This window comes from Anomaloglossus baeobatrachus, chromosome 4 (genome assembly GCF_048569485.1).
Source record: "Anomaloglossus baeobatrachus isolate aAnoBae1 chromosome 4, aAnoBae1.hap1, whole genome shotgun sequence".
Lineage (NCBI taxonomy): Eukaryota > Metazoa > Chordata > Amphibia > Anura > Aromobatidae > Anomaloglossus > Anomaloglossus baeobatrachus.
In genome coordinates, this window is record NC_134356.1 from 230,249,232 (window position 1) to 230,275,210 (window position 25,979).

Here is a 25,979-nt window from a genome sequence, read left to right on the forward strand (position 1 = left end):
GTATTTTAGGAGCACGTGCCTGCCCAGACATCCTTTCAGGCACCCATCACCCCAAATCTATTGCAATGTGATCGCTGCTTGCCAGTGGGATGTCTTGGTGGCCCGGCGCTGGGTTTCATTGGAGACTGTAATTTTCTCAATATACTGAATTACTGTAGTATCGTGGTATATTGCACAAACGATCACAGGTTCAGGTCTCCTATGGTGAGCAAAAAATTATTTTAACAATCATGAAAAATGTATATTTGAATCACTGCCCTTTAAAAAAACAAAACGCCAATGTTCTGTATCACCACATCCGTAAAAGTCTAATCTAAAAAGGTAAATGCCAAAAATCAGAAGAAAATCAAAACTCCAACACTGCCATTTTTCAGTGTTTATACTTTACTCCAAAAATGGAATAAAGAGCAATTAAACATCCCATGTTTCCCAAATGTATAGCGATGTCTACATCAGCTCAACAAACAAGCCGTCATATTCCATCTTTCCTACAAAAAAAGGTACCGTATTTTTCAGACTATAAGACGCACTTTTTTCCCCCCAAATGTTGGGGGAAAGTGGGGGGGTGCGTCTTATGGTCTCAATGTAGGGCTGCGGGTAATGAGGGTGCTGCGGTGGAGCGGGTCATCGGGGACATGAGCAGGCTGCAGCAGCGCCTGTCATGACCACGTGGGCCCTCTCATTATATATGCACGCCCATCATGACGTCATCGCCGTGCGCACGTGTCCACACAGCCGTGCCGGCACAGACAGGAGGATATCACGATGCTGCAGGGATCGTGGCCGGCTCCACACAGCACTGCCGGCACAGACGGGAGGAGGAGCGATGCTGCGTGGAGGAAGGAAAGGTGAGTATAAACGTTTATTATTTTTGTGTGCCACAGGATGCAGGACATATAGCAGGATGGGGGGCATATGAGCAGGATGATGGCATATGAGCAGGATGGGGTATGTAGCAGGATGGGAGCACATACCAGGATGGGGGTATATAGCAGGATGCGGCCATATGCCAGGATGGGGTATATAGCATGATGCGGCCATCTACCAGGATGAGGTATATAGCAGGATGGGAGCACATACCAGGATGGCAGTATATAGCAAGATGGGGCTATACCAGGATGAGGGACATAAATATATACACAAGGCAGGAGGATCATTACCAGGATGGGGTACCTTAGCAGAGAATTTGGGGACATTACCCCCATAATTGTCAGCAGGAGATCCTCGCCCCAGAACAGTGTGTCATGGACATATTTTTTGCTAAAAATTTTATTTCTTTGTCGCTCCATTGGGAGACCCAGACAATTGGGTGTATAGCTTCTGCCTCCGGAGGCCACACAAAGTATTACACTTTAAAAGTGTAACCCCTCCCCTCTGCCTATACACCCTCCCGTGCATCACGGGCTCCTCAGTTTTATGCTTTGTGTGGAAGGAGGCACACATCCACTCATGCATTCTCATATTAGTTATATCGGTTGGAAGAAAAGTGGGCCCCCACGGGGCCCCCGGCATGTTCCCTTCTCACCCCACTACGTCGGCGGTGATGTTAAGGTTGTGGTACCCATTGCGGGTACAAAGGCCGGAGCCTCATGCCGTTTTTCCTTCACCATCCCTTAGCGGCTCTGGGAGAAGTGGGATCCTGACCGGTCATCCAGTTACTTGGGACCGTGCTCCCTCCGCAGCCCCTGTGGGAATCTGCCGGACAGGAGTCTATTCATCCTCAGGGACCAGGCCCTGCATCTCTAAGGTACTCTGTGTCCCCATGGGGGCTGTGCATGGAGCGCCTTCTTCCCGGACGCTGCAGCAGCTGCTGATTTGTGAAGACCGGCGGACTTCCGCGCCGACCGCGCCTGCTTGTCGGCCGCGGTCTTAAATTTAGTCCCCGGCTTCATTGCGGCCTAGTAGCAAAACTAAAATAAAATAAAACATTTTATTTTCCTTCTCTAAAACCAGGGTCCGTGTTATGGTCCGGTGCGTCTTATTGTCCGAAAAATACGGTACATGTTTTGGAAAATAGGGACACAAACAAATTTTTTTTTTCCCCCCACTTAGAATAAAAGAAAAAAACGCTGTTGACCAGGAAAACCATGTTGGCAGGTTATTTCTACTATAAAAATGTTGTTCTCCCATTTTTCCACTACATTGCATAGTACAATGAATGTTGTCGTTCCAAGATACAACTTGTCCCACAATAAAAAAAAACACAAAAAAAACCCCTGACATGACTATGACAATGGGAAAGTAACAAAGCTATGGCTCTGAAGGTGAAGAGAGGAAAAAAATGAAATTGTAAAAAGAGTGGCTGTGGTGAGAAGGGGTTGTAATATGCATTTTAATGATTACAGAGGACAGTATATTGGCCTTTTTACTTTTTCTTTAATTGTGGTTGTATGACAATGTCAAACATAGACAGACGGATGGCACAAGACAAGTACAGAACACATATGGATGAAAATTTGGCACACTTTCATATGATTGCATGAAGTGTGCACATTTATGTTGGGGGCTTCAGGAGTATCTATCTGGCATTGCTCACTTCTGCAATAGCAGTGCCTCTGATATTGCATGCCCACACACCTGCAGGTATGACCAACACTATATTTCTTTGTCGCTCCATTGGGAGACCCAGACAATTGGGTGTATAGCTATTGCCTCTGGAGGCCACACAAAGTATTACACTTAAAAGTGTAAGGCCCCTCCCCTTCTGGCTATACACCCCCAGTGGGATCACTGGCTCACCAGTTTTGTGCTTTGTGCGAAGGAGGCAACACATCCACGCATAGCTCCACTTTTTAGTCAGCAGCAGCTGCTGACTATGTCGGATGGAAGAAAAGAGGACACATATAGTGTCCCCAGCATGCTCCCTTCTCACCCCACTGTATGTCGGAGGTGTTTGTAAGGTTGAGGTACCCATTGCGGGTACGGCGGCAGGAGCCCACATGCTGATTCCTTCCCCATCCCTTTTTACAGGGCTCTGGGTGAAGTGGGATTTACCGGTCTCCAGGCACTGAGACCGTGCTCCATCTACAGCCCCTGGAGAAGATGCTGGATGGAGCGGAGTACATCAGGGACATGGCCCTGCTTCCTCAAGGTACTCTGTGTCCCCGTGCATTTGGCGCTCACACCGCAGCATGCTGGGTGTTGTAGTGCGCCGGGGGACATCAGCGCTGCGGCGCCTGTGCCATGGCCTCATTCAGCTTCGCTGAAGCAGGCTCACTTATGGGAATTGGTCGCGCCGGCCGCTGGGACTGCGGCGCGGCTGGCACTTGTAGTGCGCCGGGGACTTCAGCGCGGCCTGCGCTTTTACGGCGGCCGCGCTGATAACTAGAGTCCCCGGCTTTTGCGGCCTGCTTCCGTTCGTTCCCGCCCCCAGACCTGCCAGTCAGGAGAGGGGCGGGACGCTGGCCACTTCCAGGAATCGGTCGCGCCGGCCGCTGGCAGCGGCGCGGCTGGCACTTGTGGTGCGCCGGGGACTTCAGCGCGGCCCGCGCTTTTACGGCGGCCGCGCTGATAACTAGAGTCCCCGGCTTTTGCGGCCTGCTTCCGTTCGTTCCCGCCCCCAGACCTGCCAGTCAGGAGAGGGGCGGGACGCTGGCCACTTCTATGAATCGGTCGCGCCGGCCGCTGGAACTGCGGCGCGGCTGGCACTTGTGGTGCGCCGGGGACTTCAGCGCGGCCCGCGCTTTTACGGCGGCCGCGCTGTTAACTCGAGTCCCCGGCTTCTGGGCCTAGTCTCCCTTCGTTACCGCCCACAGCCCTGACAGTCAGGGTAGGGGCGTGACGCTGCATAGAGCAGAGCTGAGAGCTGGAGTATGTTTTGCATACTCCACCCCTCTCACTGTGTGCACTGTGAATCCGGATTCCCGCACTTTCTCAGGCACGCCCACGGCTTCCTTCTCTACAAGGACACCGGCAGCCATTAGTGTCAGTTTCTGTACGATACAGAGACAAGTGTGGAAGACCCTGGCATTCTGATAGTCACACAATCGCTGTAACAGGCGTTAAGCAGCACCTGTGGTGCTAACCCCACTAGTGCAGAAGTGCACTTATAGATATGCTTGTACTATATACATTGCACTGTTTGGTCGCACGTTGTATATACCCTCCTGGATTATGCGGAGGAGTTATCAGCATATTCTCTGTGTAAAACAAAGGTGCAGAACCACATGTTTTTCTATACAGCTGGTACAGCATGTACGGCTATACGGCCGGCAGGTACATAGACTCCCATTGTATGCACTAATGGCCAGGGGATGAGGACGGTGTCTGCAGTATTTACTGACAGTTTTTCTGAGACTATGGCTATGATACTAGAAGCCTAGCAGTCCGGACATGTCTCTCACAATATGGGCACTGTTGAATCATTGATCCATGGCCCCCCTCAGTGTGAATAACTAACAGCTCCGGGAATGTCACACGCATCCCAGAGTCACGGCTCTGCACGGACGTCAGTCCCAGACAGCCTAAGTGGGCTCGCTATGAGCGGCCTCGGTTTCATCAGGGTCCTAACAGAAGGACTCGCTGTGTAATGAGGCGGAAGTAGCGGCTCAGGATTCTGATCCTGAGACCGCTCTCAATCTGGATACACCTGATTGTGACGCCATAGTAAATAATCTTATAGCGTCCATCTATAGAATGTGGGTTATTTCTCACAGCTCCTCCAGTGGAGGAGTCAGCTTCACGTATTTTTCTGGACCACTCTGCCTTCAGAGAGGCAGTCCAGGAACACCACGCTTATCCAGATATGCGCTTCTCCAAACGGCTTAGGATACACGTTATCCCTGTCCCCTGACTTGGTCAAGGACTGGACCCAATGTCCCGAGCGGCATCCTCCAATCTCCAGGCTTGTAGCTAGATCCATAGTTGCAGTGGGAGATGGAACTGCAAACTCAAAGATGCCACTGACAGACAGATGGATCTCTGGTCGAAAGCCATCTATGAGGCTGTCGGCGCACCGTTGGCTCCGGCATTCTCTCCCTTGGGGCACTCCAAGCTATTTCAGCTTGTCTTACACAGATTGACACGGTTACACGTACATCTGTGCCGCAGGTGGCATCCTTAACCTCTCAAATGTCTGCATTTGTTTCTTACGCGATTCAGGTTGTCCTGGACTCTGCGAACCGTGCGGCGGTAGCCTCCGCTACTCCGTGTTTTTAAGCAGAGCCTGGTCTGCTCGTTAAGTGAATGGAAGGCAGATTCTGCTTCCAAAAAAGGTTGCCTAACCAGTTGCCTTTTTCTGCTGACCGACTGTTTGGTGAGCGTTGGATGTAACCATCAAACAGTCCAGGGGTAAGGATTCATCCTTTCCTCAGCCCGGACACAACAAACCCCAACAGAGCAAGAGGCAGTCAGGGTTTTCGGCCTTTTCGAGGCTCGGGCAGGTCCCATTTTTCCTCGTCCAATGTGGACTCAAAAGGATCAGAGGAGCTAAGATTCTTAGCGGGCTCAGTCTCGCCCAAAAAAACGACAGTCTGAAAACCCGCTTCCAAGGCGGCTTCCTCATGACTTGCGGCCTCGGTCGGTAGCAGGCTCTCCCGCCTTGGCGATATTTAGCTGCCATAGGTCAATGACCATTGAGTGTGAGACATTCTGTCTCACGGGTACAGGATAGAGCTCACTTCTCGTCCTCCAACTCGATTCTTCAGAATTTCTCCACCTCCCGGCCGGGCCGCTGCTCTTCTGCAAACAGGGTGCACTCTATAGGCAGAAAGAGTGATGACCCCCGTTCCTCTTCAGGAACAAGGTCACGGTTTTTACCCCAAATTCTTTGCGGTACCTATAACAACGGGCCGTTCCGTCCCGTTCTGGATCTAAAAATGCTCAGCAAGCTCGTGGACACCAGGCGGTTCCGGATGGAATCCCTCCGCCATGTCATCGCCTCAAGGTCCCAAGGATATTTCCTAGCATCATTAGGCATCAAGGATGCTTATCCACACGTGCCGATTGATCCAGAGCACTAGCGTTTCTACGCTTCGTTATAGGAGACGAACACCCTCTGTTCGTAGCTCTACCTTCCGGCTAGCGACAGTCCAACTGGTCTTCGCCAAGGTCAGGGCAGCAGTAGTCACAGTCCTGCACTCTCAGGGTCACTCTGTGGTCCCGTATTTAGACGATCTACTTGTCAAGGCACTCTCTTAGGAAACATGCCAACTCTGCCCGAACGTTGCGCTGGAGACTCTCTAGAGTTTTGGGTGGATCATCAACTTTTTAAAGTCAGATCCGACCCCGACCCTATCGATAACATATCTAGGCATAGAGTTTCTTACTCTCTCAGCGATAGTGAAGCTGCCGCTAGACAAACAGCATTCACTACGGGCTGCAAGCTCTTCTTTAAGAACCAGTCGCACACATTGAGACGCCTCATGCACTTCCTACGTAAGATGGTAGCAATGGAGGCAGTTCCTTTCGCGCAGTTTTACTGCGTCCACTACAATGGGACATTCTCCGCCAATGGGACGAGGAGTCGACGTCCCTCAACAGAGTCGTCGTTCTTTCTCAGGCGGCCAAGGAATCTCTACGGTGGTGGCTTCTTCTCACCTCTTGGTCAAAAAGAAGGTCCTTCCTATCCCCGTCCTGGGCGATAGTTACGACAGACGCGAGTCTATCAGGGTGGGGAGCAGTTTTTCTCCACTACAGCGCTCAGGGTACGTGGACTCAGCAAGAGTCCACTCTTCAGATCAATGTTCTTGAACACAGAGCAGTGTATCTTGCCCTACAATCCTTCCAACAGCGGCTGGAAAGCAAGCATATCCGACTTCAGTCGGACAGCTCCACAGCGGTGGCATACATCAACCACCAAGGAAGAACGCGCAACCGGCAAGCCTTCCAGGAAGTCCGGCAGGTTCTGATGTGGGTGGAAGACACGGCATCCACCATATCCACAATTCACATCCCAAGTGTGGAAACTAGGAAGCTGACTTCCTAAGTCGCTGAGGTGTGGCCGAAAGAGTATGGTCTCCTCACCCGGACGGGTTTCAGGAGATCTGGCGCCGCTGACAGAGGCCGGACGTCGATCTAATGGCGTCACGGCACAACAACAATGTGCCAGCTTCATGGCACGGTTTCACAATCATCGAGCTCTGGCGGCAAACGCCTTAGTTCAGCATTGGTCGCAGTTCCAGCTACCTTAGGTTCCACCTCTGGCATTGTTGCCCAGAGTACTGCGCTAGATCAAGACCGACTGCGGCCGCGCCATCCTCGTCGCTACAAATTGGCCGAGGATGTTGTGGTACTCGGTTCTGTGGTGCCTCACGGTAGGCTAACCGGGGGCACTACCAGACCAATCAGACTGGCTGTCTCAAGGGCCATTCTTCCATTTGAATTCTACGGCCCTCAACCGGATGGTGTGGCATTGAGTCCTGGAACCTAGTGTCGTCAGGATTACCTCAGGACGTGGTTGCCACCATGAGACAGGCTAGCATACCAACGTCCGCCAAGATTGACCACAGGACGTGGAAGATGTTCTTATCTCGGTGCTCGGCGCAGGGTGTTTCTCCCTGGCCGGTTGCATCGTCTATGTTTCCTTCCTTCCTGCAATCTAGGTAGGAAAATGGGTTGTCGCTCAGTTCCCTTTAGGGACAAGTCTCAGCGCTATCTGTATTTTTTCAGAAACGACGACTTCCTCAGGTACGCACGTTCCTACGGGGAGTTTGTCTTCTCAGCACTCCGTACAAGCGGCCGTTAGAGCCCTGAGATCTGAACAAGGTTCTAATTGCTCTCCAGATGCCGCCTTTCGAGCCTTTGAAGGATGTCTCCCTTCCCGTTTTTCACGGGAAGTGGCCTTCTAGTAACGGTCTCGTCTCTTAGGAGAGTTTCCGAGCTAGCAACGCTCTCATACAAACTCCCTTCCTGGTCCTTCACCAGGACAGGGTAGTTCTGCGTCCGGTTCCGGAATTTCTCCCTAAGGTGGTATCCCATTTTCATATCAATCAGGATATCACCTCACCTTCTTTGTGTCCTCGTCCAGTCCATCAATTTCAGAAAGATTTGCATCTGTTGGTTCTGGTGAGAGCACTCAGGTTCTACTTCCCGCATGGCGCTCCTGCGCCACCCGGATGCACTCTTTGTCCTTGTCGCTGGTCGGCGTAAACAGTCGCAAGCTTCCAGATCCACCCTTGCTCGGGGGCTCGAGGAACCAATTCTTGAAACCTACAGTTCTACTGGGCTTCTGGTTCTCTCAAGGCCGAAGGCCCATTCTACCAGAGCCGTGGGTGCATCCTGGGCATTACGGCACCAGGCTACGGCTCAGCAGGTGTGTCAGGCACCCACCTGGTCGAGTCTACTTACTTTTACCAAGCATTATCAGATGCATACCTACGCTTCGGCAGACGCCAGCCTAGGTAGATAAGTCATTCAGGCGGCGGTTGGCCACCTGTAGGAGAGGGCCGTTTGACGGCCCTATCATGAGGTATTCTTTTACCCACCCAGGGATTGCTTTTGGACATCCCAATTGTCTGGGTCTCCCAATGGAGCGACAAAGAAGAAGGGAATTTTGTTTACTTACCGTAAATTCCTTTTCTTCTAGCTCCAATTGGGAGACCCAGCACCCGCCCTGTTTTCTCGGGGTTTTTCTGTTTTTTCGGGTACACATGTTGTTCATGTGGTATGGTTCAGTTCTCCGAGGTTTCCTCGGATTGAATTGGTCTTTAAACCAGTTATTGGCTTTCCTCCTTCTTGCTTTGGCACTAAAACTGGTGAGCCAGTGATCCCACTGGGGGTGTATAGCCAGAAGGGGAGGGGCCTTACACTTTTAAGTGTAATACTTTGTGTGGCCTCCAGAGGCAATAGCTATACACCCAATTGTCTGGGTCTCCCAATTGGAGCTAGAAGAAAAGGAATTTACGGTAAGTAAACAAAATTCCCTTCGTTACTCTGTCTCCTCAGTCATTCTAGACTGATGGTAGCGGATGTGAAGAGCCATTGCAATAGCATAGTATTAGTGCTGAGCGAGCACTACCATGTGTGGTACTCGTTAATAGCTGTTGATGCTCGGACAGGCTCAACTCGTGTACCGCGTATAATGGAAGTCGATGGGGACTTGAGCATTATTTCAGAAAATCTTCCAAATAAATGCTAGAGTTCTACGTTGACTTCTATTATACTCCGTACACGAGTGGCTCCCATCCGAGCATCCAAATGGTCTTAACGAGAACTGAGCACCCGTGCATGGTAGTGCTCACTAATGAATAAAGTAAAAAGTACAGCTCATCCCGGAGACCGCTCAAGTTGTCGGCGGTTGGAAGCAAGGGATCCCACTGCTGCTTCAGCGCCATGCACAGAGGAAGAAAGGAAATGATTCAGCTTCCAGGCTTTTATTTATAATAAAATCCAGCCTGTAATGGTAATGTTCATCAGTACATGAAGCATAATTCACACGTCATATAGCAGGCCCATAATGAATTGCAGGACTCACACCAGACGCGTTTCGAGCGTAACGCTCTTAGACTTGGTGAATAAGAGCATTACGCTCCAAACATGTCTGTGTGAGTCCTGCAATTCATTATGGGCCTGCTATATGACTTATGAATTATGCTTCCTATACTGATGATTTTAAAGACCATTACCATTAGGCCATGTGCCCACGGGAGATCGTACCTGCGGATTTTTCTGCAGGTATTTCCGCAGATTCACGCAGCAGCTCCCCGGAATCTGCAGCCATCCATTGCTGTGGTATTTCTGTGGAATTGTTGTGGTAAACCTGCGGAAACAGTGCGGATTTCCCACCCTCTATCTCCATAGTGGAAAGGCAGGAATTCCGCAGATCATTCCCCATGAATAATCGACATGAGGTTACGTGCGGCTGCGGGAAATCCGCAGCATATTCCACAGCCGCACATACCGCAGCATTGACACGGCACTCCCCAAATCCCATAGGATAACATGGGGAGTGTCTGTACTCTTGTAAACCCGTGGATTTATCTATAAAATCTAAAAAATCCACGGGTTTTCCACAGCAAGATTCACAGTTACTTTCTCCCGTGGACACATGGCCTAGAAGGCTGGATTTTATTATAAAGAAAAGCATGGAAGCTGGATCATTTCTTTTCTTCACCAGTGCTCACTCATCACAACATAGTATACTTTGGGAATAACCCTTTAACGTCTGACCTGACCTTGGTGTATCCACAGTACTAAGCATTTTTGTTTTTATGTTTTCCTTCTTTTTGACAATTGCTTATTTGATTTTATTCCAGTTACTACAACTTCCAGCAAGCCCAGGCTTTCTATGCCTATCCATTCCATCAAATGATGAACGGCCCATCTAGCATGGAATTAGGCAATGAACAGAGGACCCTGCACACTCTCACCGGAGTCCCCGCCCACGAGCTTCAGGCGTTTTCTGGTATGGCAGCCAACGAGCCACAAGTTCTGCACACCTTGACAGGCGTGCCAGCCAACGAGCCCATCAATATGCATGTATCAATGGGGGCTCCAGACATTGCTCAGGGAGATCTGCAAGGTGAGATACCAAAATCATCTTTTTCATGGCAATACAAATGTGAATGCTAGAAATGCGTCGTTAAAGGGACTTCACAGATTTTTGAGAAAGAAAGCTTAAGAATAGGCAGGAGTTGAAATATATAAATAAATTCCCACCATTCTGGTGGTCCCAATTCTTTGTTAGCCGACCTGCAGTGATGAGGGTCTGATCACCCTCTTGCTACAACCAATCACTGGCATTAGTGGTGAAGGTAGTATGGTGGGTATGTGCCTATTGCAGGCAGTGATTGGCTGCAGTATTCAGTAAATAATCACCAAAGTTCAGCTAATAAAGACTGGCAGTACCACTAGTAAAAGTGTGTTATTTTTATGTAATTCTAGACCATTCCTTTAAGTTTTATTGGATTTTGCTGAAAACGCCTCTAAGGGGCACTTTGCACACTACATTGCAGGTGCGATGTCGGTGGGGTCAAATCGAAAGTGATGCACATCCGGCGTCGCTGTCGATATCGTAGTGTGTAAATCCTTTTTGATACGATTAACGAGCGCAAAAGCGTCATTATCGTATCATCGGTGTAGTGTCTGACATTTTCATAATTTAGCTGCAGCGACGGTAGGATGTTGTTCCTCGTTCCCCTGCGGCAGCACACATCGCTGTGTGAGAAGCCGCAGGAGCGAGGAACATCAGCGTGCCTGCGGCTCACGCCGGCTATGCGGAAGAAAGGAGGTGGGTGGGATGTTTACGTCCCGCTCATTTTCGCCCCTCCGCTTCTATTGGCTGCCTGCCGTGTGACGCCGCACGACCCGCCCCCTTAGGAAGGAGGCGGGTCGCAGGGCAGGTAAGTCCATGTGAAGCTTCCGTAGCGAACATTAATCACAAGATATTGCTGCTGGGGCGGGGACTATCGCGCTCGACATCGCAGCTTCGGCTTACGATGTCGTAGTGTGCAAAGTGCCCCTAAAACTACAGCTAGGAAACATGGCACCTAGTCTGACAATACCACAAACAATTGGGGCAGTGTATTTGAAGAAAGCAGCCAAGTGTTTCACATGTTTTATATATTTTTTTTTTTTTTTTTTTTTTTTTTTTTTTTTTTTTAGAAGAGCCTACCAATGGAAAAAGAAAAAGAGGCAAATCTCAAGCTGAACCTAAACCAAAGAAGTCAGCTGCCCCTAAGGCTCCTAAAGCCCCTAAGCCTCCTAAAGCTCCCAAAGCCCCCAAATCAGGCAAACAAGAGAAGATCACAGACGCTTTCAAAGTGAAGAGGAAAGTGAACCGATTTAATGGAGTATCCGAAGCTGAGCTCTTAACTAAAACGTTACCAGATATCCTAACGTTTAATCTGGACATAGTAATTGTAAGTATATAGGAATAGTGTGTTTCTAATGCTTTGGTGATGATTTCGCATGGTGCCATCTAATTTTGATTTTTGTTTTCAAATTTTGCACAGATTGGAATCAACCCAGGTCTTATGGCCGCATACAAAGGCCATCACTACCCGGGCCCTGGAAACCACTTCTGTAAGTCTATAGCGATGTTATCATGGCTGGTGTGACCCATGTACCTGTTACTCCACATCCTGCTTTTACATTTAAAAAAAAAATGTAAAAACAATTTTATTTTTTTTTATTCTTTTAAATTGAAGCATATAGACCTGAACTTTTTTTCCGTTTCAGCAATAGATCACTTTAAAAAAGGATGAACAACTGAAGTACAAATTTATGACTCGTTTTTCATCCTTTAGTAACAGATCCCTTTGGACTTTAATGGTTGGGACTATTTTGCAAAATGGATAAGGATAGGAAAGGCTGCGAGTCTCATGGACTGGACACATGGATCCATTTATAGAACGGATATGTGTATATACCTTTGAATTTTAGGGATCTGGCTGCTTTATAAAAACAGCACACTGACATACAATGGATGTGTGAATGCTGCTTTAGGCTGTAATCTGTCTGCCATAGAGGGATTTCTACTGTACCTCTGTACCCCTCCAGTTATATTGGGAAACATAACATTGTTTCTATCAGATTCCATACAGATCTGAGAATGAAAATTGTGGCATGCTCCTTCTAATGCCCAGCTAGATGTACGCCTTGCGTTCATTAATACACAGAGGCAGTGCACTGATGAGCTACTGCTTCATACTTAGGCTGTGTGCCCACGGGAGCTCGCACCTGCGGATTTTGCCGCGGAAAACCTGCGGATTTATCTGGATTTTCTAGATAAATCCGCAGGTTTCAGCAAGTACAGACACTCTCCATGTTATCCTATGGGACATGGGGAGTATCTGTGTCCATGCCGCGGTATGTGCGGCTGCGGAATATGCTGTGGATGTCACGCAGCCGCACATAACTGCATGTTAATTATTCCTGCGGAAATCCCACCTCTCCACTATGGAGATAGAGGGCGGGACTTCCGCAGGTAAGCCACACGAATGTCCGCAGGTTTATTGCAGATATTTTGCTGGAAACCCGCAGCAATGGATAACTGCGGATTCCGGGGAGCTGCTGCGGAAAGCCTGCGGACGTACCTGCGGATGTACCCGCAGGGGCAATCTCCCGTGGGCACATAGCCTTAGGGCTTGTTCAGACAGCTGTGTTTGGTCCTTCTGCATGGCAGGTCACATGGACCAATTATTGTCACTGTCTTAGCACACACAGTCCATATAGAAAAACTCTCAGTATGCACAACTCTGGTCCGTTCATGGACCAAAATAGTGCATGCAGTAGAAGCGGCTCCTGCACTATTCACTGTGCAGACCAGCTGGACACGTAGGCACACACATCTGCAATTTCTGGATGTGTCTGGCCTCACGTGTCATACGGCTGCACCTCACAGCTTCCATACACTGCAACCGCAGCCTCCATGACAGCGTGCATAATTAATTACAGTGAGACTGGACCAATCCTCGGAGTTAGGGCACCTATGTGCTGCTGCCTTCTGTTTCCATTCTGTTTCATTAATGTTTATGGAAGTTTTTATTTCCTGGCTACTAAAAAATCAAACACTCCTGGAGTGGTGTAACTAGGTGCTATGGGTCTACATGAAGGATGAGAATGAAAAAAAAATATTTGAGAAAGGGAGAGCAATTTAAAAATGTCAGCGTAATATGCTTTACTGCACTTTAGACTGCTAGGATACAAATCTGTAGCTGGAATATGCTAGATTTACATAGGACACAATATTATAGTGACATCCGTTTTGATTAAAACTTTGAGAGAATAAATTTCAGATTTTGTTTGGGGTGCTTAAGGTTACTTAACCCCTTAACCCCCTAATATTACGTTCTAGCGGTCAGTGTTACTGCCCGCGTTCTGCTGCCGGCAGCTTGCCACGGTCGGCGCACATCTCAGCTGATTTTCACAGCTGAGATGTGTGCCTGCTAGGCACGAGCAGAATCATTATCTGCTCGTGCCATTTAACCCCTAAAATGGTGCTGTCAATATGTGACAGCGCCATTATAACGGCATCAGCGGTAATCATTTACTTAACGGCCGACACCAGAAGTCACGTGACGTGATCACATGGCTTCCGGTGGTTGTCATGGTAGCACAGGGTCATGTGATGACTCCTGTAGCTTACATGAATTATTTTCGGTTTCACTCGGCCCGGAGCTGAGTGAGGCAGAAAATTAGCATATCTGCCGTTTACAACTGTGCAGATATGGCAGAGTGATCGTATTGTTGATCCATATAGCCCCCTAGGGGGACTAGTAAAATAAAAAAAAAGTTTTTAAAAATTAAACAAAAAACCTAAGTTGAAATCAACCCCCTTTCACCCCATTGAAAATAAAAGGGTTAAAAAAATATACACACATTTGGTATCGCCGCGTTCAGAAACGCCCAAACTATCAAAATATAAAATTAATTATTCTGATCAGTAAACTGCGTAGCGGCAAAAAAAATTCCAAACGCCAAAATTACGTTTTTTGGTCGCCACAAATTTTGCGCACATTTCAATAACAGGCGATCAAAACGTAGCATCTGCACAAAAATGGTACCATTTAGAAACGTCAGCTCAAGACGCAAAAAATAAGCAGTCATTGAGCCATAGATCCCGAAAAATGAGAACGCTACGGGTCACGGAATATGGTGTAAAATGTGCGCCACTTTTTTTGGACAAACTTTTTGATTTCTTTTTAATCTTTTATATAAAAGTAAACCTATGCATGTTTGGTGTCTACGAACTCGCACTGACCTGAGGCATCACACCAACACATCAATTTTACCATATAGTGAACACAGTGAATAAAATAACTCAAAAACAATAGTGCTATCGCACTTTTTTTGCAATTTTTCCGCATTTGGATTTTTTTTTTACAGTTTTCCAGTACACTATATGGTAAAACTTATGGTTTCATTAAAAGTACAGCTCGTTTCGCAAAAAATGAGCCCTCACATGACCATATTGACTGACTGAAAAATAAAAAAGTTACGTCTCTCAGAAGAAGAATGGCGAAAAAAAACGGAAAGCGAAAAATCGGCCGGTCTTGAATGGGTTAAAGGGAACCTGTCAGAAGGTTTTTAGACCCCAAGTAGCACCATCACAGGAAAGACTTGTAATGATGATTACATTTATACTTTTATATTACAAATCCATGTCTCAGTGGTCTTGTAATCCATCAGGGAATTCTGCAAAAAGATTGAAAGTTTAGGGGCTTAGTCTGGACTCTTTAGATTCACCGGCCCCTTTCTTTTCCCAGAGCTGGCCTCCTGCCAGTGATTGATATGTCACTGTCCCCTGTGACCTGCTTCCCAGGCTGACATCTTGCACAGATGCCGTCATTCCCGGGAGCAGCGCATGCGCAGGAATGTCCTGATGATCTTGTGAGAGCCAGTTTATTTATATGGGAAAGGCAATACCTGTGCGAAATAAGTCTGTCTTGTTCCCCCGCCTGGGATCTCTTGCAGGTGTTGACTGTGTTTGAATGCATGTGACTACTACACTGTGTTCCAAATTATTATGCAAAAAGAGTTTAGGAGTGATAAGGTTAGAAATTTTTTGTTTGTCATTTAAACTCCTTGATGGTGATATGTGTCAGGGCTCTTTATATCTCTAAAAGCAATTGCAGATACCTGCGCAGATTAATTTGGAAGGTGTGTCCAAATAAAGGCAAGACTACTTAAGAAGGCTGTTGCACATTATTAAGCAGGCTACATTTTTTGCCAAAATGTGAAAGAAAAAGGCTGTGTCGGCTGCTGAGAAGCAACAAATTGTGGAGTATTTAGGTCAAGGCATGACTACAATCAACATTGCCAAGACACTTCATCGTGATCATCGCACAATCAAGAAGTATCTAGCTGATTCACAGCACACACGTGTGCGTGCTGATAAGGAAAAATTGAGGTCTCTTTCCAACAGGCAATTGCGTCAGGTTAAAAGAGCAACTGCTTAAATGCCTTGTCATAGCAGCAGACAAGTGTTTGAAGCTGCTGGTGCTTCCAACGTCCCCCGAACAACAAGATGCAGGGTCCTTCAGAGGTTTGCAGCTGTGCGTAAGCCATCCTGTCGACCACCTCTATCCACTGCACACAAGCAGAAACTGCTCCAGTGGGTCAAACGATACATGAAGACTGACTTCCAAACTGTTTTGTTCACCGATGAGTGCCATGCAACGCTCGATGGTCCAGATGGATGGAGTGGAGGATGGCTGGTTGATGGACACCCCGTGAAAACACGGCTAAGACACCAACAAGGAGGAGGTGGAGTAATGTTTTTGTCTGGAATCATGGGGAAAGAGATTGTTGGCCCCTTTAGGATCCCTTAAGGGGTAAAGATGAACTCCATAATCTATGTGGAGTTTCTAAAACAGCACTTCCTGCCATGGTTCAGGAGGAAGAACCGTGCATTCCGCAGCAAGATCATTTTCATGCATGATAATGCACCGTCTCATGCTGCAAATAACACATCTGCATCTCTGGCTGCTATGGGCATAAGAGGACAAACTTATGGTGTGGCCACCATCTTCCCCTGACCTCAACCCCATTGAGAACCTCTGGAGCATCATCAAAAGGAGTGTCTATGATAGCGGGAGGCAGTTCACATCTAAGCAACATCTCTGGGAGGGTATTCTGTCCACATGCAAAACAATTGAAGCACAAACCATGCAAAACTGACATTCAATGGACGAGAGAGTTCAAAAGTTTCTTTCAAACAAGGGGTCCTATGTGCAAATGTAACATCACCTAGAATTAAGTTTTGACTTGAAAAATGTTTGATTTAATTTTGTAATAAGCTGATAATGCTTATAATTTCACAATTGACCATTTTGTTTTTCAAAATAAGGTTGAAAACTCTGCTGTGCATAATAATTTGGAACATGCATTTTGAGTGTTTATTATTTTAAAAAATATACTGTTTTCATCGGCAGTTTGATCAAAAACATTTCAATTATACTCGAATAGTAGATGACTGGAAAATAACAATGACTTCAATTCATAAAGTTAATTTAGGAAAATATGAAAATATTTTTTGCATAATAATTTGGAACACAGTGTATGTCTATCCACTGGAGCAAGCTCTCATTCCTTTGTACCTTATATCTTTAACAATAGATATCTTGTAACTTTCAATCTTTTTAACCACTTAAGAATGCAGTCAATTTTCATTTTTGCATCTTCATTTATTTTCCCTCTCTTTTTCAAATAACCATAACTTTATCTTTTTTTTAATTTTTACAACAAAAGATATACAGTGGAACCTTGGTTAACGAGAACAATCCGTTCTGGGAGTGTGCTTGTTAACCAAGTTACTCGTACAGCAAAGCAAGATTTCCCATAGGAAATCATAGCAATGCAGACAATTCGTTCCACAACTTGTTAAATGTCCCATCCTGGTCCCCTATTGTGCCATTCCACACATACACAAACTCACACAAACTCACAAGCACTCACGCACATATTATGCTCACCTTACCTTCCGTTCCATCGCCGGTCTCCTGGGACTTGCTGTTCGCTAGTATGGGCTGTGTATCTGGTTACCATCACGACGAGGGAGGAGCTTCCGCTGCCAGAGTGCTGACGTCAAAGGCAGGAGCCGCTTGCCTCTGATTGGTCAGTGCGCTGCCTTTGAGTAGCGTTGACAGAGGAAGTTCCTGCTTCGTCGCTATGGTTGCCGATGCACAGCCTATACCGGCGAACTACAGGACTCAGGAGGCCGGCGATGGAACGGAAGGTACACACATTATGCTCACCTTACCTTCCGTTCCATCGCCGGCCTCCTGGATCTTGTAGTTCGCCTCGAGGATTCCTCCCTCGTCGCGATGTACCGGGGAACTACAAGAACCATGAGGCCGGCGATGGAACGGAAGGTAAGGTGAGCATAATACTGTGTGTGCGTCGTGCATGTGTGTGTGTGCGTGTTTGTGTGTTTTTGTGCGGACTGCAAGAGTGGGTTAGAGCGCGGTGGATGTACGGAACCGGAAGTGTGTGCGGTGAGGATTTTGCCCGTACAGCAAAGCTTTCTCGTAAACCGAGTTACAAATTTACAGAGAGTTTTGCTCGTTAAGCGAGGTTCCACTGTATAAGGGCTTTTTATCTGTAAGGACAAGTTGTACAGTAGGTATGGAAAATATTCAGACCCCTTTTAAATTTTTCACTCTGTTTCATTGCAGCCAGTTGGTGAATTCAAAAAAGTTCATTTTTTTTTCTCATTAATGTACACTCTGCACCCCATCTTGACTGAAAAAAACCAAAACAGAAATGTAGACATTTTTGCAAATTTATTAAACAAGAAACACTGAAATATCACATGCTCATAAGTATTCAGACCCTTTGCTCAGTATTGAGCAGAAGCACCCTTTTGAGCTAGTACAGGCATGAGTCTTCTTGGGAATGATGCAACAAGTTTTTCACACCAGGATTTGGGGATCCTCTGCCATTCTTCCTTGCAGATCTTCTCCAGTTCCGTCAGGTTGGATGGTGAACGTTGGTGGACAGCCATTTTTAGGTCTCTCCAGAGGTGCTCAATTGGGTTTAGGTTAGGGGTCTGGCTGAGCCAGTCAAGAATGGTCACAGAGTTGTCCTGAAGCCACTTCTTTGTTATTTTAGCTGTGTGCTTAAGGTCATTGTCTTGTTGAAAGGTGAACCTTCGGCCAAGTCTGAGGTCCAGAGCACTCTGGAAGATTTTTTTCTTCCAGGATATCTCTGAACTTGGCCGCATTCATCTTTCCTTCACTGGAAACCAGTCGTCCTGTCCCTGCAGCTGAAAAACACCCACATAGCATGATGCTGCCACCACCATGTTTCACTGTTGGGATTGTATTGGGCAGGTGATGAGCAGTGCCTGGTTTTCTCCACACATACCACTTAGAATTATCACCAAAAAGTTCTATCTTGATCTCAAAACTGAGGACTTCAGTTCTTTTAAACAATTTTTTTTTATCTCTACTGGCTAACACGGTACAAAGATATATTTTACTTGTATCTTGATCTCATCAGACCAGAGAATCTAATTTCTCATAGTCTGGGAGTTCTCCATGTGTTTTTTTTGCAAACTCTATGTGGGCTTTCATATGTCTTGCCCGGAGGAGAGGCTTCCGTCGAGCCACTCTGCCATAAAGGCGGAGGGCTGCAGTGATAGTTGACTTTGTGGAACTTTCTCCCATCTCCCTACTGCATCTTTGGAGCTCAGCCACAGTGATCTTGACGTTCTTCTTTCCTTCTCTCACCAAGGCTCTTCTCCCACGATTGCTCAGTTTGTCTAGACAGCAAATCTAGGAAGAGTTCTGGTGGTCCCAAACTTCTTCCTTTTAAGGATCATGGAGGCCACTGTGCTTTTAGGAACCTTGAGTACTGCAGAAATTCTTTTGGAACATTGGCCAGATCTGTGCCTTGCCACAATTCTGTCTCTGAGCTCCTTGGGCAGTTCCTTTTGACCTCATGCTTCTCATTTGGTCTGACATGCACTGTGAGGTCTTATATAGACAGGTCTGTGCCTTTCCAAATAAAGTCCTATCAGTTGAATTAAACACAGCTGGACTCCAATGAAGGAGTAGAACCATTTCAATTAGGATCACAAGGAAATGGACAGCATGGGACTTAAATATGAGTGTCTGAGCAAAGGGTCTGAATTCTTATGACCATATGATATTTCAGTTTTTTCCAGCACCCATGACAGCACCACGAGGGGAGGTCGCTGTTGCGTCACCGGTTTTGCAAAACCGGTGACGCAACAGCGACCTCCCCTCGTGGTGCTGTCATGGGTTCAGAAAAAACACATTACCGGTAAGTAATTACGTATTTCTTTGGCGCTCCATTGGGAGACCCAGACAATTGGGTGTATAGCTACTGCCTCCGGAGGCCACACAAAGCATTACACTTAAAAGTGTAAGGCCCCTCCCCTTCTGCCTATACACCCCCCGTGGGATCACGGGTTCCTCAGTTTTCAAGCTTTGTGCGAAGGAGGTCAGACATCCACGCATAGCTCCACTGTTTAGTCAGCAGCAGCTGCTGACTATGTCGGAGAAAAGAGGACCCATACTAGGGTCCCCAGCATGCTCCCTTCTCACCCCACTTTTGTCAGCGGTGTTTGTTAAGGTTGAGGTACCCATTGCGGGTACAGAGGCTGGAGCCCACATGCTGCATCCTTCCCCATCCCCCTTAGGGCTCTGGGTGAAGTGGGATTTACCGGTCTCCAGGCACAGAGACCGTGCTCCGTCCACAGCCCCTGGGGAATCTGCTGGATATGGAGCGGAGTATCGTCAGGGACAGGGCCCTGCTACGCCAAGGTACTCTGTGTCCCCGTACAGACCGCGCGCACACTGCAGCATTGCTGGGTGTGTTAGTGCGCCGGGGACAATAGCGCTGCGCGCTTGTGCCACACTTCCACAGCTTGCTGAGGGAGTTAGTGTGTTGGGAACTGCCGCGCCGGCCCCTGCTGGCAGTTTTTGCTGCGGCGCGGCTGGGACTTGTGGTGCGCCGGGGACTTCCGCGCTGGCCGTGCATATTTGTCGGCCGCGCTTATTACTAGAGTCCCCGGCTTTTGCGGCCTAGTTCCGTTTCGTTCCCGCCCCCAGGCCTGCCAGTCAGGGGAAGGGCGGGACGCTGTACAGAACGTCAGCGCCGAGGGCTGGAATCTGCTTTACATACTCCAGCCCTCACATTGAGCACAGTGGGAAGCCAGTTTCCCGCACTTTGTCTGAGGCACGCCCACGGTCCGCCCCTCTTCAAAGAACGCCGGCAGCCATTCCTGTGTGCAGGCTGAGCTGGAGAGGGGAGACAAGTTCTGGGAGACCCAGACACGGGATTCTGGCGACTACACACCCGCTTTTAGCGGGCGGTAAGCGGCACCTCTGGTGCTGACCCCACTAGTGACGAAGTGTTCAATTGTATTTTTATGCTTGCATGCTATACATTGCACTAAACGGTCGCTGGTGATTCTTGGCTATATACCCTCCTAGATTGCTCTGTGGAGAATACAGCATGTCGTCTGCAAAAAACAGGGGTGCCAAGGCACAGGCTTTCTATGCTGCTTGCACCGCTTGTGAGGCTGTTCTACCGGCAGGTTCCACTGACCCCCATTGTGTGCAGTGTTCGGCCCCTGTGCCCCCTGCTCGGCCGGGGCCTCTGCTGGAGGTGTCCCAGAGAGATCCACCTGTGAATACTGTCCAGGTGACGGGGACAGAGTTTGCAATTTTTGCGGATAGATTATCTGTGACTATGTCTCAGATTCTAGAAACTTTGCAGTCTAGACCAGTAACTCAGACCATGGGCACTGTTGATTCATTGCTCCCTGGTCCCCCTCAGTTGGAACAGCTCCGGGGGTGTCCCATGCATCCCAGGGTGATGGCTCTGACACGGACGACAGTCCCAGACAGCCTAAGCGAGCTCGCTATGAGCGGCCCTCTACATCATCTCACTGGTCAGGGTCTCAGCAGGAGGATTCTCTGTGTGATGAGCCTGAGGTAGCTGATCAGGATTCTGATCCTGAGACCGCTCTCAATCTGGATACTCCTGATGGTGACGCCATAGTGAACGATCTTATCGCGTCCATCAATAAAATGTTGGCTATTTCTCCCCCGGCTCCTCCAGTGGAGGAGTCAGCTTCACAGCAGGAGAAATTCCATTTCAGGTATCCCAAGCGTAATTCAGTACTTTTCTTTAAGTCCAGAAACGCCACGCTTATCCAGATAAGCGTTTCTCCAAACGGCTTAAGGATACACGTTATCCCTTTCCTCCTGACGTGGTCAAGAGCTGGACCCAGTGTCCCAAGAGGGGACAGTCGGGGTTTCGGTCCTTTCGAGGCTCGGGCAGGTCCCAATTCTCCTCGTCCAAAAGGACTCAAAAGGATCAGAGGAGTTCAGATTCTTGGCGGGCTCAGTCTCGCCCAAAAAAGACAGCCGGAAGACCCGCTACCAAGGCGGCTTCCTCATGACTTCCGGCCTCCTCCCTCCGCATCCTCGGTCGGTGGCAGGCTCTCCCGCTTTGGCGACATTTGGCTGCCACAGGTCCAAGACCGTTGGGTGCGAGACATTCTGTCTCACGGGTACAGGATAGAGTTCAGTTCTCGTCCTCCAACTCGATTCTTCAGAACGTCTCCGCCTCCCGACCGAGCCGATGCTCTTCTGCAGGCGGTGTACACTCTAAAGGCGGAAGGAGTGGTGATCCCTGTTCCTCTTCAAGAGCAAGGTCACGGTTTTTACTCCAATTTGTTTGTGGTACCAAAAAAGGACGGGTCTTTCCGTCCCGTTCTGGACCTAAAACTTCTCAACAACCACGTGAGAACCAGACGGTTCCGGCTGGAATCCCTCCGATCCGTCATCGCCGCAATGTCTCAAGGAGATTTCCTAGCATCAATAGACATCAAGGATGCTTATCTCCACGTACCGATTGCTCCAGAGCATCAGCGTTTTCTACGCTTCGTTATAGGAGACGAACACCTTCAGTTCGTAGCCCTGCCTTTTGGGCTGGCGACAGCCCCACGGGTCTTCACCAAAGTCATGGCAGCTGTAGTTGCAGTCCTGCACTCTCAGGGACACTCCGTGATCCCTTACTTAGACGATCTGCTGGTCAAGGCGCCTTCTCAAGAGGCATGCCAACACAGCCTGAACGTGGCGCTGGAGACCCTCCAGGGTTTCGGGTGGATCATCAACTTTTCCAAGTCAAATCTAACCCCGACCCAGTCGATAACATATCTTGGCATGGAGTTTCATACTCTCTCAGCGATAGTGAAGCTTCCGCTTGTCAAACAGCGTTCACTACAGACAGGGGTGCAATCTCTCCTTCAAGGCCAGTCACACCCCTTGAGACGCCTCATGCACTTCCTAGGGAAGATGGTGGCAGCAATAGAGGCAGTCCCTTTCGCGCAGTTTCATCTGCGTCCACTACAATGGGACATTCTCCGCCAATGGGACGGGAGGTCGAAGTCCCTCGACAGAAACGTCTCTCTCTCTCAGGCGGCCAAGGATTCTCTTCGATGGTGGCTGCTTCCCACCTCATTGTCGAAAGGGAAATCCTTCCTACCCCCATCCTGGGCGGTGGTGACGACAGATGCGAGTCTGTCAGGGTGGGGAGCAGTCTTTCTCCACCACAGGGCTCAAGGTACGTGGACTCAGCAAGAGTCCACCCTTCAGATCAACGTTCTGGAGATCAGAGCAGTGTATCTTGCCCTACAAGCCTTCCAGCAGTGGCTGGAAGGCAAGCAGATCCGTATTCAGTCGGACAACTCCACAGCGGTGGCATACATCAACCACCAAGGAGGAACTCGCAGTCGGCAAGCCTTCCAGGAAGTCCGGCGGATTCTGACGTGGGTGGAAGACACGGCTTCCACCATATCCGCAGTTCACATCCCAGGCGTGGACAACTGGGAAGCAGACTTCCTCAGTCGCCAGGGTATGGACGCAGGGGAATGGTCTCTTCACCCGGACGTGTTTCAGGAGATTTGTCGCCGCTGGGGGATGCCGGACGTCGACCTAATGGCGTCTCGGCACAACAACAAGGTCCCAGTTTTCATGGCACGGTCTCACGATCACCGAGCTCTGGCGGCAGACGCCTTAGTTCAAGATTGGTCGCAGTTCCGGCTTCCTTATGTGTTTCCACCTCTGGCTCTGTTGCCCAGAGTGCTGCGCAAGATCAGGTCCGACTGCCGCCGCGCCATCCTCGTCGCTCCAGACTGGCCAAGGAGGTCGTGGTACCCGGATCTGTGGCACCTCGCGGTAGGCCAACCGTGGGCACTACCAGACCGACCAGACTTGCTGTCTCAAGGGCCGTTTTTCCATCAGAATTCTGCGGCCCTGAGCCTGACTGTGTGGCCATTGAGTCCTGGATCCTAGCGGGTTCAGGATTGTCTCAAGAGGTCATTGCCACCATGAGACAGGCCAGAAAACCTACCTCCGCCAAGATATACCACAGGACGTGGAAAATATTCTTGTCTTGGTGCTCTGCTCAGGGAGTCTCTCCCTGGCCATTTGGATTGCCTACTTTTCTTTCCTTCCTGCAATCCGGGTTGGAAAAAGGTTTGTCGCTCAGCTCCCTCAAGGGGCAAGTCTCAGCGCTATCTGTATTTTTTCAGAAGCGCCTAGCACGACTTCCTCAGGTACGCACGTTCCTGCAAGGGGTCTGTCATATCGTCCCTCCTTACAAGCGGCCGTTAGGGCCCTGGGATCTGAACAGGGTTCTAATTGTTCTTCAGAAGCCGCCTTTCGAGCCTATGAGGGATGTTTCCCTTTCTCGCCTTTCACAGAAAGTGGCCTTTCTAGTAGCGGTCACGTCTCTCCGGAGAGTGTCCGAGCTAGCAGCGCTGTCATGCAAATCTCCCTTCCTGGTGATTCACCAGGACAAGGTGGTTCTGCGCCCGATTCCGGAGTTTCTCCCTAAGGTGGTATCCCTGTTTCATCTTAATCAGGATATCTCCTTGCCTTCCTTGTGCCCTCATCCAGTTCATCAATGTGAAAAGGATTTGCATTTGTTGGATCTCGTGAGAGCGCTCAGGATCTACATTTCCCGCACGGCGCCCCTGCGCCGCTCGGATGCACTCTTTGTCCTTGTCGCTGGTCAGCGCAAAGGGTCGCAAGCTTCCAAATCCACCCTGGCTCGGTGGATCAAGGAACCAATTCTTGAAGCCTACCGTTCTGCTGGGCTTCCGGTTCCCTCAGGGCTGAAGGCCCATTCTACCAGAGCCGTGGGTGCGTCCTGGGCATTACGGCACCAGGCTACGGCTCAGCAGGTGTGCCAGGCGGCTACCTGGTCGAGTCTGCACACTTTTACCAAACACTATCAAGTGCATACCTACGCTTCGGCAGACGCCAGCCTAGGTAGACAAGTCCTTCAGGCGGCGACTGCCCACCTGTAGGGTAGGGCTGTTTTTACGGTCCTATCACGAGGGGTTATTATACCCACCCAGGGACTGCTTTTGGACGTCCCAATTGTCTGGGTCTCCCAATGGAGCGCCAAAGAAGAAGGGAATTTTGTTTACTTACCGTAAATTCCTTTTCTTCTAGCTCCAATTGGGAGACCCAGCACCCGCCCTGTTTGCTTAGGGATTTTTGTTTTTTCGGGTACACATGTTGTTCATGTTCAATGGTTTCGGTTCTCCGATGTTCCTTCGGATTGAATTTGTTCTTAAACCAGTTATTGGCTTTCCTCCTTCTTGCTTTGGCACTAAAACTGAGGAACCCGTGATCCCACGGGGGGTGTATAGGCAGAAGGGGAGGGGCCTTACACTTTTAAGTGTAATGCTTTGTGTGGCCTCCGGAGGCAGTAGCTATACACCCAATTGTCTGGGTCTCCCAATTGGAGCTAGAAGAAAAGGAATTTACGGTAAGTAAACAAAATTCCCTTCTTTCTTGTTTTAATAAATTTGCAAACATTTCTGGGGGTTTTTTTCAGTCAAGATGGGGTGCAGAGTATACATTAATGAGAAAAAAAATGAACTTTTTTGAATTTACCCAATGGCCGCAATGAAACAATGAAAAATTTAAAGAGGTCTGAATACTTTGCGTACCCACTGTAGTATGAATGGCACCATTCATTTTACCATATAGTGTCACAAAATCCAATTGCGGTGAATTTGTGGGGGAAAATAGTAAAAAAAAACAAAAAAAAAAACAAACTGCAATTTTTCCTTTTTTTTTTTTTTTTTTTTTTTTTTTTAAATGTATTTATTTTTTTTTTTTTTTTTAGGTCTACTTTTCACCATTAAGCGTGCAGTAAAAAATATTTGGTTACATGATTCTCCAAGCTAGCACAATTACAGAGAGACCGTGTGTGTGTGTGTTTTGTGTGTGTTTGTGTGTGATAGAGAGAGATATAGATATTTTTATATATATATGTGTGTGTGTGTATGTATATACAGTCATATGAAAAAGTTTGGGCACCCCTATTAATGTTAACCTTTTTTCTTTATAACAATTTGGGTTTTTGCAACAGCTATTTCAGTTTCATATATCTAATAACTGATGGACTGAGTAATATTTCTGGATTGAAATGAGGTTTATTGTACTAGCAGAAAATATGCAATCCGCATTTAAACAAAATTTAACAGGTGCAAAAGTATGGGCACCTCAACATAAAAGTGACATTAATATTTTGTAAATCCT

General features: G+C 48.3%; 1 protein-coding gene across 2 annotated transcripts in view; it reads left to right on the top strand.

Moving 5' to 3' along the window:
• The window catches only part of TDG (thymine DNA glycosylase), an 81,177-nt gene that overhangs the window by 12,149 nt on the left and 43,049 nt on the right, over positions 1 to 25,979 (top strand). For both annotated transcript variants that reach the window (XM_075344726.1, XM_075344725.1), the window contains exons 2-4: positions 10,194 to 10,459; positions 11,542 to 11,798; positions 11,892 to 11,961. In XM_075344726.1, the coding sequence (XP_075200841.1) occupies positions 10,246 to 10,459; positions 11,542 to 11,798; positions 11,892 to 11,961 (541 nt within the window). In that variant the 5' untranslated portion in view covers positions 10,194 to 10,245. The remainder of the gene's footprint in view (positions 1 to 10,193; positions 10,460 to 11,541; positions 11,799 to 11,891; positions 11,962 to 25,979) is intronic.